Genomic DNA, 13,818 nt, shown 5'->3' with positions numbered 1-13,818 from the left:
TGCTCATACTTCTAACCATGAGCAGAAATAATGTGTGCATGAGCAACTTGCAAAAAATGTAAAAGAGTGCATGCACACTTTTATGAGCAACTTACAGATTTAGGGCTATTAAATACCTGGAATGGTACAATACGATGATGATCCCAGGAATTTCACATGACATGGTGATTATAATCTTTTTTCACAGCATTATGTTTTTTGGGAACTCCCTGTACACATCAAAATTTTGCAAAATTCGCTCTTATTCTGCAAAACTTTTCGCTGCAGATGTGTCTAAGTTTGATACGACACATTTTAACCAAAACAATCCCAACTTAATGAAGATTTCTATATATAAGTTCCTTCTGTGAATGACCTTCAAGGATAACCTATTTTAAATACCCCCACAAATAGATAACAAGGTGAAAGGTAAATGCGATATTTTAACGTCAAACTCAGAAACATTGAAAAAAACAATTCAAATCTTTAAAACAATCAGATTAGAATAATTTTAGGACATACCCAAAGCTTTATTCAGCGGATCTTTAGTATCATATTGTGGAACTAACTCAACTTCTTCCTTGTCCGTGCTGAAATCTGCAATTAAATAAAGAACATTTGATTTTGATTTGTAGAATTCATTCATAGAGCAGGAGATAATCATCATGGATTCAATTTAGTTGAAGTCGTTATTCATAACATTGTCGTGTCACCCTGATATCCCTAAGTCGTACGAAGTATAATGATAAATATCTACTATGATAATTCTGTTTGCCCTTAAGTTTGTCATATCCTAGAACGGAAATTATATTCATCGTACACAGTCAACGATGAAAAACTCTTTTTCGAGAACTCAGTTGAAGGGCAGACCAATAATGTATTATGGATGCGATGTTATCTTATACACACCAAGTTACTAAAACTGAGAAAATCATCCCAGTTCATGTGGTTCCTAGATCCTTACGGTCAGAAATATTGAAATCCTTCCTTGATTCCTTAGTGGGCAGTTGTCACCTAGGTCAAGATCATCTTAAGCTAAGCTCAGGTCGAACTATGACCTGATCATCTTGTTGGATCGTCGGGAGGCGAGTCAACGGTTTTTTTCATTGAAATCGTTTCTATATGAGTTTACTTACAACCGCAAAGAATTGATCACAGACAAATCGTAAGCCAAATTGCAAGGATAGAATGAGTTCTATATATGTTTCGCAATGATATTGTTGTAAAAAAGATTTCAGAAATATTGTAGCACCGGTTTTATAAGACACTTTTACAGTCTGTTCTTTAAGTGTGCTACGATCTAACTATCAACTTTTTCCCAAGACCCAAATCCCCCCCCCCCCATCATTTTCTCAACAGTTCTACATCAATCTCAAGAATGATAACAAGAAAGAAATTCTAAAAATGGGCTTGCTGACATGGTTGTACTGAAAGCTGGCTTGGTGGTTTTGTATTTCTGTAGTAGAATTAATCGAACTTTGATCTGATTACTTTTAAAAGAGCTAAGAGATCGGTGTTGTCACATCACTACATGAAATGTTACACACGGACTGGGAATCGGAATGGTTTTATTGTAGACGTGGACCAAGTAAGTGCAAGCTTTTGGGAAGTTGTTATTTGAATATTGCAGTGTCTTAACGGAATCTATCATCATTTTGATAATTGCTAGATTACTTATCGGATTGTGTTGAAATGATTTTGCATAGAAATATTTACAACTGAAAGAAACTAGGGGTCCAGGGACACCATGCCCACTTGGGAAGTGGTTTCAAATGCTCAACAATCCAACAATTTTAATATTCAACACCCCCTGGTGACTATATAAAAAAGCAATGACCTTGAAACCCACCACAATCATAAAACGTGTCAGCAGCTACGATTTTGTAATTGATTGTGATAACAAAATATGCCTCGTTACCAACTTAATATGGAAAAACTAAGTTACTTTCCTTATCAACGCCCCCTGGTGACCATATGCAAAACCCAATGACCTTGAAACTCACCACAATCATAGAACATGTCATGAACTATAACTTTGCAATTGATCATGATAACAAAATATGCCTAGGTACCAATCTAATAAGGAAATACTACGTTATTCTACTATTTAACGCCCCCTGGTGACCATATAGAATAACTAATGTCCTCAACACTCAGCACAATCATAGACGATGTCATGAGCTACAGCTTTGCAATTGATTGTGGTAACAAAATAGGCATAGGTACAAATATAATATAGAAACACTAAGTTATTGTATTATTCAACGCCCCCTGGTGGCCATATACATTAACCAATGGCCTTCACCAAAATCATAGAACACATCATGTATGGGCTACAACTTTCCAATTGATTGTAGTAACACAATATGCTTAGGTATTAATATAATGTGGAAAACTTTTCCCCACCTACCAATGAGTACTGATGACACCAAGATGACCACCAATTGCGTCATAATTGGCCATCACAAATTGCAATGAAAAATGGCAAATCAGTAGGAAGCTACAGGACCCAGAATTCCCGCCAAAATTGATATTTTTGGGCACTAAAAAGGTCATAGGACGACCATCTTGAGTCCGATCGACCCAATTTTTCTTTTGCTGATGGGCCCTTGGAGGATTCAAATATAAAACAAAGATCAAGGAAATTAATCAAAGCGTCTTCAAAATTTCCCTCAAAAACTTCAAAAATGTGTAAAAAGTGCTGATTTTGGCGAACAACAATGACTGCCAGTCGGCCATCTTGATTCTGACAGGACCAGTTTTTGGGCTGAAGACATGTCTAGCGTAGATAGATACATGTGTAATCCAAATATCAAGACATTACATTGAAGCGTCTTCAAAACTTCCCAAAATAATTGGATTCCGTCTATGGACAGACGGACGGACGGTGGACGAAAAGTGAACTCAATAGCCCGCAGGGACTGAAGTCCTCAGTGGGCTAAAGACGTGACTAACTCCAGTTACTTCAGGTGAAGAGAAGCGAACACGAAAATAGGAGCCACGATTTTTTTTTTTTAAATAATAAAGACATTAAGCAAGAATAAGTTGCATTTCCTTCAAACGACAATCCACTACGATCATCCGATAAAGTTTATTGCCACCATAGACTACCGCCCCCTGGCTCTTTGGAGACAGGGAACCAGTCTTCAATTCAATTCAGAATTTATTTTATAGAAAAGCGGTTTTTAAGTTTTAGATATTTAAACTGAAAAATATAAATAATGTTCATACAGAGATTTTTCAAATGGCCACAAATGCCAGCACCTAATGAAAGTAAAAGAAAAATAAAATAGTTTTTCAAAAACGTGAAAGTAAATGGTTTATTGTGATATTTTAATTGTGTCAATAAAAAATGAATTGAATTGTCGGCAGTACTATGCCGCGCATGAATACCAATTTCAAGACTGATTACGCACGCTCAACCAAGGTTGGTATGCGCTGCTGAAATAACAAAAACGATTAAACAAAATCATAAAACAATGAAAACGACAACCGATATAGCCAATTTACGAAAGGAACCTAGATTATATTACTGCATTAAATGTGCGTAAATATCAGAGCCCAAGTAAGTTTCTAACGAAAGTTATCGACTCCCCAAGCAAGTTATCAATCCGTGTGATAGCAATATGGGCTTGCAAGCCCATGAAAATGGACCTTCAACCGCTGAAATCTGCGTCTCTGCGGATTTTCGTCCCCGATGAATCTAACTGAAACTCCTCAAACATGTTAACAAGAGCCCCAAGGGGCACAATGGCCAGCCTGTCAGATTTGCTTTTTATAAATGATGTAATCTGTGGGTTATATTTATCAATATACACTCCCTGCTCAATATCATTTACATAGTACAATCGTGTGTTAACACAGACAGCAGGAACGAATGTAATATAGAAATACTAAGTTATTGTATTGTTCAACCTGGTGGCCACAAAAAAAACCAATGAGCTTGAAACTCACCTCAATCATAGAACATGTCAAGAGATACAACTTTCCAATTGATTATGGTAGCAAAATATGCTTAAGTATCAATATGACGTGGAAAAACTTTTTTTCCACCTACGAATGAGTACTGATGACCCCAAGATTGCCGCCAATTGCGTCATAATTGCCTGGTCAAAAATACGCTCTCGGATATAAAAGATCCCTTTCCAAAGAATACCCAATACAAATTGCAATGAAAAATGGCACACCATTAGAAAGCTACAGGAATTCAGGACAAAATTGACATTTTTGGGAACAAAAAAGGTCACAGGACGGCCATCTTGAGTCCGATCGACCCAATTTTTCTCATGCCGATGGGCCCTTGGGGGATACAAATATACGAATGATCAAGGTTATTGATAAAAGTGTCTTCAAAATTTCCCTCAAAAACTTCAAAAATGTGTAAAAAGTGCTGATTTTGGCGAACAACAATGGCTGCCAGTCAGCCATCTTGAATCTGACAGGGCCAGTTTTTGGCCTGAAGATGTGTCTAGGGTAGATACACGTATACACCAAATATCAAGACATTACCTTGAAGCGTCTTCAAAACTTTTGAACTAGATGGTTAAGATCTCTCGACCTCAATAGCTTCAAGACCCATCTCAAAACAACTTTGTTCCGTGCAGCATACCATTAACTCTCGGAAAGCGAATTGGATTTAACATTTTCTTGGCAGAATAAAATTTGATTGAATTTGCATTTCGAGCACATGGCTAATTAGCATATCAGGGTCATACACCCGATTTGGGAAAAGCTATTTTTTCGCGAACCTTGCGCTAATTAGCATATCAGGGTCATACACCCGATTTGGGAAAAGCTATTTTTTCGCGAACCTTGCGCAATTGTCAAGGGTGAATTTTCTGTAGAGCAAATAAAAATTCCTCCCAAACACCAAATCAACTAAAGATTTCATAGAAATCGATCTAGAAATACGATTTTAAATCTTAAAATAAAACCCGCAAGTAGAACAGTAGACGATACCGCGGGTTCACGTGAACACCTGATTTCTGTAAACGAAATGTTGGTTGTGACAAAATTGTTCAGACGGTTTTAGGTGGTAATTGGTACGGAAACGTAACGACCATGGTCGACTTATTCGATGAAATCAGGCCTACGTGATATCCAAATTTTGACTTTTTTATTCTCCAGACCTCCCTGATATAGAAAAAATTTTGGTGGTACGAATAGAGCAATCACAGCGCCGACGGCGACAGAATCATGTCAGAGATCGGCGGAGTGAAAATTGAGGTGGACGAACACGAAGAAGTAGGCTATTGAGCTATTTGAATCGGGAAAACTCCTGGTACGGCCCGACGCTTTCGTTGATTAAGTAATACAAATATCATGCAATGGGTTTTCACAATCTACATTTACCGGATTTCAATATCACTCCAAAATTCAAAGAAACCTCGAAATATCGTACCGGAACACTTCCGGTAGATATCCGCGGCTGCCCAACCGGGAAACTTATTTGTTGATAGCATCGATAGGATCCATCATCTTCACCCGTCAAGGAATTCGAACCCACTAAGCTAAAGCCATGCCAGAATCGGGTCGGGCCAATCACAGCGCTTGTAACACACCACATTAGGCTTCTGTGGAATTTCCCAGTAAATGGCCCATCAGCGAACACGTAGCGAACGCGGAAGTATTGTCGCATGATGATACATGACGTCATGCGCAAAAGCGCCAGTAATGAAATCAGGATAATTCACGTGAACAGCTGCTGATATTTTCAGATAAACCAATCACAGGGAAGACACAACTTCCTGATTGGCTGATAAAAATTGAAATTTTCCCGATTTAATTTTCGTGAAAAATGCAGAAAACATTTTTATGAAACCCTATTTCAAAATTCTGCTCGCTACGATTCCGAGAATGGATTACGCTTAAATATGTGATTTGTTCGAATATGCCCTCACTTGGCAAGCAAAAGAGCCTTTTGTGTGGAAACCATGTCATTGAAACAATGTTACTGAAACTTCCGATGAATCTGGCATTCAGAAAATTCTACAGTACAGGGTCTCTAGGGTAAACCATCAATAAAATTTGACCAAACTATCTTACACCATCTATGATTTAGAGGTCAGAAATGAAAAATACAAAACACCTCGACAGGACCCTAAATCTACACAGTTACCTACAGTCTCTAGGATATCCCATCCATAGTTTTCACTACATTTTCAAAACAGTTTATGAAATTGAGCCCAGAAATTAAATTCACAAAATGGCTTCCTATGACCTTGACCTTGGACCTACAGGACCCAAAAATTATCAGTTACTTACCTCATCTAATACAACACAATTGTTGAATTTCATGTTTTAGGTGCTAGGGCACGGAAACCACTGTGGACAGACGGACGGACAGACGACGAAGTGAATACAGTATGCCCCCAAAACACATTGTGGGGGCATAAAAAAAAACTTTCATTTGAAACAATGCATTCATAGGCATGCTAGCAAGCCATGTTACAGTTTCAATAGTGTATAGTGCATGTGTGTGCGGATGTGTGCGTGTGTGTGTAAGTCTATTGATAAGCACTAGTGCAAGCCTTGGCTACACACCAAGTGGGCTAAATGCGAAATATGTTTTAAGATTGAATTACCATAATTACCATAATTAAAATCCTCTGTTGTAAGTGTTAAAACTTCTTCATGAAGTTTGCGCTGTTTGTTTGGTTTAACTTCCTCAATTTCTTCATCCATTTCATATTCCTTTCGAGTGCGTTTCCGACCCCTACGAACCAGACTCAATGAATCTGAGAAAAGATAAATATCAAATCCATGCACAGAGGTATTCAGTTGCAAAGGGAAAAACAAAGAAACAATTCCAACCTTTTCCGTGCTGTTTGACTTGGAAAGTAGCTGCAACACACATGGTACATAGCTGTGCTAGAGTCCGTCCTTTTGGGTCGATTAAAATCAAGCTTTTGTAGTCTGTACTTTGTAATATCAATGGAATTGTATTACATAATAAACACAAAGTCAATTGTTCAATATCCATATGAAAAAGTCCATACGTTAGACAAACAGCCTTCTGTAAGTCTTCTGGGTGACTCTGGCAAAGCATTTCCTGTTAATAAAACAGATTATATGTACAATGCTGATTACCTTTTTAAATAGTCCCAGGGGTCGAAATGTGTAGTAACGCTTCTAAATTATTCAAGATAATTTTATTAAGAATATGATGTCTTTTTGTTTCGTCAGTTTTCGTTTTGCTTAATGTTAATGACCATTGGTCAGGTTGGGGACAATACTGTCATGGCGCTTGGGGAAGAAACGTGATAAAATATCTGGAGGCAAACTCGGTAAGATAGTTCTGTACTTTAAGTTTATTAAGAATTCTGTATTTTGTATTAACAAGTAAGCGGACATAATCTTTAGAAACGACGTTTAAATAGTTTCCAAGTACTACAATTACTTAAGGATTAATTTTGGTTTTTTATAGATTTGAATCGCCGTCATCGCTTAATTCCATTCTTGTTGCGTGTGTGAAACTCGGCGCAGAAATAAAGTGAATAATATTATCAGATATCTGAATTGCATCAAGTTTTGGACATATCGGCGCATCCAAACAGCTCCGGATTCGAACCAAAGTCATAACAGCTTCATTGTCAATAATTGTTCATTACCAACAACGAAAGCGTTTTGATGGTTACTATACTCATGACAATCCAAAATATCAGGTGTTCTGGATTTCTAAGCAGATTTTTAAGGAAGGAAATAACATATATGGGATCACAAATGAAAATGTCTTATCTCTTACCTTGACAATCCCATCACAGAACCAGCGGCTTCCCCCAATATTGAGTAGTTGTTCCATTGTATGAATATATTTTAGTGTAATGCAACCTTTCTTATTTATATCTTTCCAAGTGGTTGTTAATAAATCTAATGCCAGTTGATTCTTTGTCAAACAGAGTTCTGGACCAATTGACGTTTTAATCGAGCCTTCAGGCAGTAGATCTTGTACCATCCGTTGTAAAATGACTGTCATCAAATTACACCTGTTCAAAGGAAGATGTGCAGATAACTAGAGGTCCAGGGAACACCATGCCCCCTTGGTGAAATGCTTGACAATCTGACAATTCAATATTCAACCCTCCCTGGTGAATGAATACAGAAATCAATGTGCTTGAAAACTGATCACAAGAGATCTTGTAATGAGCTACAAATCTTAGAATTCTTGGCATGATAGGGTATTTAGGTCCACTGGGCTGTTAGAGGCTGGGCAACACAGACAGTTTCACATATTTTGAAAATGCAGAGAAAATTGATTTTGGACTTTGAAATGCTGAAAAAATAGGTTTGAAGTGAGCTCGCTGAAAACTTGTATTCTCCATTGCACTGGTGATAGCTCAATTGAATTGTGACGCCATTTACAATCGGAAAATTCTGTGAATTCATCTCAACAACATAATTCATTTCGGAACTTCGCAAAATATAGTAGTTTCAGTAGCAAGCATGTCAGTAGCATAGCTGCCGTAAACATCACACTACATGAAAAAATGCATAAAGAATTGTAGGCTGCATCGTGCTGAAAAGAAAATGGATGGCAACCCTGGCGGCCATACTTGACCTCAATTTTCAATGAGGGGTAGACATTTCACCTACCAAAATTCTTACACGAATTATCATGAAAATGCATAAAGAATTGCGGGCCGTTTCATGCTAGATAATCAAGATGGCTGCCCTGGCGGTCATATTTGAAAGCCGACGACCTCCATGTACAATAATAGACATTGACAGCTTCCCTACCCTGATCCTCACACCAAATTTTGCGGAAATCCATCAAGAATTGCGGGCTGCATCATGCAAACAAGAAATTCAAGATGACCACCTTACTGGCAGCCATATTTGATCACCAATGACCTTTTTTTCAATAGGGGTGGACATCTCAACAACAAGTTATAAGGTGACACGAAAATAACGTCATCGACTCACACGTCATGAAGGTAAAAATTCTCAAAATCACATTTGAAGTAGGGTTAAGTGCCCATTTCATGTCAGGATGAACATATAGTGTTAACAAAGCCTTATGCATTATTCAAGCCGATGAAGAGAGTGCTTCTGACCTGGAAATAAGCAGTGAATCGGACTCTGATAAAAGCAAAGAACCCGGAAGTGATTTTTGTTTTGACTATCAGCCAAATATTTCAAATATTACACCCTGCTACCCAAGCTTAGGGGTAAGGCTAGAGTTAGAGGTCAGCGTAGAGGCAGAAGCGATGCACAATAGGTAGTTGCGTTAATAATAACCCCACAAGAGGGCAGAGGTGAACAATGAAAGCAGAAAGAAAATTCTTAAAATGGACTCGATGCTTGTCAGTGTGATGATGGGAATTTTAAGACTCAACAGACGTTCGTGATTTTAATAGACTCTGAGAGAGGATGACATAAAGCAACAAAAACTAAGAGCATGCCCGTCTGCTAATGATTATTCACGACTTATTCATTCCAGGTCAGGTCATATTATATAAAAGCTAAGGAAATTTTCCAATTATCTAAAATTTTACAGCTTAGATCGGTCGATTGCAAACAATTGCACATTACCTTACCTTTCAATATAGAATTGATTTGAAGGATCAGGATTTACTGGTGTTAGAAGTTGTTGTAACATGAGTAATGGTTTTTGACGTGCCTCTTCACCAACAATATTTATGTAACTACCAAGCCAAGCAGACACAACGACTGGTAAACAACACATCTTTGACTTCACATTGTCTAACATAGTCTAGAAATAATGACATAAATAAACCATATTTCAATTAATTAAAGTGTGTTCTGGTATAAATTATATTAAGAAATCAGTTTTTCCATGTTGTTATCATGATTGTAGCAGGATTGTGACTGGAATGTATTGAAATTACTGACGGACGTAGCATTGCAGACTAGGCACAATTGTATAGCATGTGGTCTTTCCAATAATTTCCTATGACAGTGCTAATAATGATTGAACACCAAGAGTACAAGTCGAAGAAAAGTGTAAAAAAATCATACTTTAACTGATTCACTTGTGACTGCTCCACATTCCCATGCATACAATATCTCCTGAACTGCAAATGGCGCATTCTGGCAAACCTCATGCCACCGTGCTAACCTACACACAAAAACAAAAAGGCTTCAAATGTACGTATAGGACTCAAAAGCTTGCATTGGAATAATATAATAAATCATGACCTTTCAGTGCACTCTTGGTTTTTTTTAGAGTTTTACACTTTTAGAGTTAATTCCCTAGAATAAGTGTTCATGGTCATCGTTCAGTCATTCTGCACCTTTGCAGCAATTAAAGATTACAAAATTGTTTATTGTTTATTTGTTTATTTTCGATTTAGTACAAACATAGCCTATTTGTTTGGACAAACGAAGCCCACGTTCATACGACAAACCATTTGGATTTGTTTCTGAAAACACCCGATCATGACACTAAACCCCAGACAGGCAAGTGCCATTTGAGAGCCCTTCTCAAAATATATCCATCACAAATTTTAATGAAAAATGGCAAACCATTAGGAAGCTACACGTCTTCAGGAATTCAGGGCAAAAATGACCTTTTTGGGAACAAAAAAAAGTCACATGAAAGGCTGAATCCAAGAACATGGTCTATCGCACTTTTGAGCCCAAACGTCTACTTTTACTTAGTAGCCACTTGAGAACAATAAGCAATTAACGATATCAGCTACTTTTCTAGTAGTATACATTTCAAAACAGTCACTCTGAAATAGTATTCCTTTCAATTCGGTTGGTTTTCTATAGTGGCTGTTTCGAAGAGTCTACTATTGAAAAGTGACCATTTTGAAACATCTAGATTCGATAGTGCACACTAGCAGTAGAGGTGACTGTAAAACCACCCGCCTGTTAACAGTGACTTTGTGATAGTTACTCCTACCATAGCACATCGTTTCTAAAAGTCAACGATTAAAAAGTGACCATTTTGAGACGGGCTGGTAATTTCCTGTTCAAAATAGCAGCATCTGTTAAAGATTTGCAGTGATACGTGACAGGTTCAAAGGTACCGTTAAACCCTATGTGCTTTGTATACAGAACTCTGTATGCTTTGAATACAGTTCTGTGAAAAGAAAATCAAAGTTTTTGATTTGAATCCCCTAAATTATATTACGCTCAACAAAATGGAAAACTATTGGTTCATATAACATCACCATGGATTAAATACTAAAATATAGTGCCAGTCCTTGAATTCTTAGAATTTTAAGATTTTCGTTTCACATTTGCGATTATAAAACATTCTGGTGCGTTCATAAATCTTTGATTTTGTAGAAAAGAAAGACTCTTGAATAAAAACGAGAAACTTGAATAGAAGAGTATAAATATTTGCGCATCGTTTCGGTTAAAGACCATTAGACATCATCAGTTCGCCTGACTAATAGTCTTTAGCCGAAATGTTGCGCAAATATATGTACTCTTCTATTCAAGTTTCTCGTTTTGGCTGAATTTATTGTGGGATTTCTCTCGTTATCATCTTACATGGATATTGTGTATCTTCTCGTCTCTTCTTGATTAACTTTTAACTCAAGAGTTAAATTCCCCAACTCAGAATTAAAAGTGTCTCAGAGTAAAATCCAGTTACACAGTTGTGTGTTAAATTTAACTCTAGAGTCAAATTCCTTAACACAGAGTGAAATTCTTCCTTGGCCCATATTAGCTTCAAACCAACTTTGGTCAAGATTGGTAAAAAACTGTAGCACTAGTAGCAAATTGAAACAAATGTTGACGGACGGACAGGCGCTACGACGGACGGACAGACGACAACGGATAATCACTCTAACTCATCAGCTCTTCTGACCTTCGGCCACAGCGGTGCAAAAATTGATCCAAAATTGTCGACTGTAGAGTGGGAAAAAGCACCAAAAGGGCTATTTTAGCCGAAATGACGGTGGCGGTCATCTTGGATGACCTATATATGTCAGAAACAATGGGACTCATCCTGCTCACACCTTAAACAAACATACAAAGTCACAAGAAAATCAACCAAAAACTTATGCCGGTAGAATGGGAACAACATCTGCACATTTTTTACGATAATTTATGCCTATTAGGTAATTAACATAATTAGTCAAATTTTGCATTCAATATATTACTAAAACGTAGTATTAACAAAAACCTACACACATTTCTTAGAGTTATTTGCTGTGGTTCTAAAAGATATTGAGGTAAAAAGATTGAATCAACATACTGTCAATCAAGGAATTAATAATATGCTACTTACACAGTCTTTAATTCACCACCAACATTGAATTGCGAAAGTAATGCATCAACTTTGTTTGATTCTGGGATTGGATAAAGATCAGGTGATTTGAATTTGCCATCCTCTGGTAAACAACACTGAGCCCACTGTGCAAAAAAGGAATCAGCTGTTTCCTTCTGCTGGGAAATTATCTACAATAAAAAGAGTCTATATCAGACACTAACAAAGTAAAGACATTAAACATGCAGCAGCTGAGAGGGTTCATACACTCAGTTAGAAGTAAAATTCCAGGACCTTTCAAGGACATTCAATGTAAAAATTCTGAAATTTCCATGACAAAAAGGAACTCAACTATACTCTGACATAAACTTGAGTAATGTTTTTATTAGGCAAATGAAATTGGGACAAGAAATTGGGAAAACGATGAATTGAGAGAGACAGAAACAATTTATCAAGTTGCCGTAGTAGCCTTGGCCTACAATTAATGCTAGTAGTAGGTCTTTCAGGATTTAATGTCATTGCAGACATCACGCTGGGCCGTATTTTATGTCCAGTACCGGACATATTCCCAATCCAAAGCTAATTAATTTTTTCCCAATTTGAAAAAAAAATTCCCAATGAACTCTTGTTTGAAAAAATTATTTCTATTTGTTATGATGTTGTAAGCATCGTTAAAATGCAACCATGTTCTCTACAATAACATAATTGAAGTTTATTATAGTTCTACTGCAGGCGCGGTAAGCGGTACACCTTGTGTTGCGAGTGAATGCTTAGATCGACGACATAATACAATTGAAGCATGTCATCACCCAGTTCTAAATATTATAGCAAGAGGATACGATCAAAGGATGTCGAGGGCACACCCACACTGTTGAATTATATAAGATAAGAAAAACCGAGAGTATGCTTTAAAAATTTGTGTTTTGTTTTTTCTTTATTCGTAAATCAGCCAAGTCTCCGGATTGAGCCCATGTATGAATAAATAGCCTACGGCCTGTTCCACGTGCAGTACATTGAAAAGTGGATTCTGTAAAAGGCAAATTATGTTGTCGAGAAACATTATTAATTTCAATAGGCATTCTGGTACATTTTTTGTTATTTAAATCCCCAAAAATGTTAATACTTTCTGCACGTAAGGAGACCGGGGCGCGATATTTTTATTCCCACGACGATCATGCCAGATTCTCTCTCAAATCGCCTTAAAACTTTCTTACTTATACCCAAACCTAAACTTAAAAGGGGAGCTTCGCGGAGACATGACTGTATATGAAACATGAATATCTGGCCTCAGCAAGTTTATTTACTTAACACACCTACATCAACGTATTTGTCTCATTTCAGGAAAATGTTTAGGTGCTAGGGCAGAGAGACAGACGGATGACTAAGTAAATACTGTATGTACTATATTTCTAACAATATATTCAACTTTCTTTCTTGCTTAGGCATTCTGATCTTCTAACGGACACATTTGCATATCCAGAAATAGAAATGTTATGGCATGAATCAACCATGAAAGATAACAGAATACTGGGAAAATGAATTTTGTTTGATGAAAACGAACTTTCCTTATGTATGGCTGCAAACCTGTCTTCAATCTTAACAATGAAAGGTGTCGCCGGTGACAAAGGGATTGAATCCAATTCAAACTTTATTGC

General features: G+C 37.1%; 1 protein-coding gene across 3 annotated transcripts in view; it reads right to left on the bottom strand.

The window, feature by feature from the left end:
• Positions 1-13,818, bottom strand: part of LOC141909388 (mediator of RNA polymerase II transcription subunit 24-like) — a 123,700-nt gene that overhangs the window by 38,714 nt on the left and 71,168 nt on the right. For all 3 annotated transcript variants that reach the window (XM_074799842.1, XM_074799843.1, XM_074799844.1), the window contains exons 13-19: positions 12,185-12,354; positions 9,958-10,057; positions 9,516-9,691; positions 7,724-7,964; positions 6,793-7,030; positions 6,573-6,716; positions 502-576 (exon numbers count right to left, since the gene is read on the bottom strand). In XM_074799842.1, coding sequence (XP_074655943.1) covers positions 502-576; positions 6,573-6,716; positions 6,793-7,030; positions 7,724-7,964; positions 9,516-9,691; positions 9,958-10,057; positions 12,185-12,354 — 1,144 coding nt within the window. The remainder of the gene's footprint in view (positions 1-501; positions 577-6,572; positions 6,717-6,792; positions 7,031-7,723; positions 7,965-9,515; positions 9,692-9,957; positions 10,058-12,184; positions 12,355-13,818) is intronic.

This window comes from Tubulanus polymorphus, chromosome 7 (genome assembly GCF_964204645.1).
Source record: "Tubulanus polymorphus chromosome 7, tnTubPoly1.2, whole genome shotgun sequence".
Lineage (NCBI taxonomy): Eukaryota > Metazoa > Nemertea > Palaeonemertea > Tubulaniformes > Tubulanidae > Tubulanus > Tubulanus polymorphus.
Note: the sequence above shows the minus strand (reverse complement) of the source record. Positions and strands in the feature narration are given on the sequence as shown.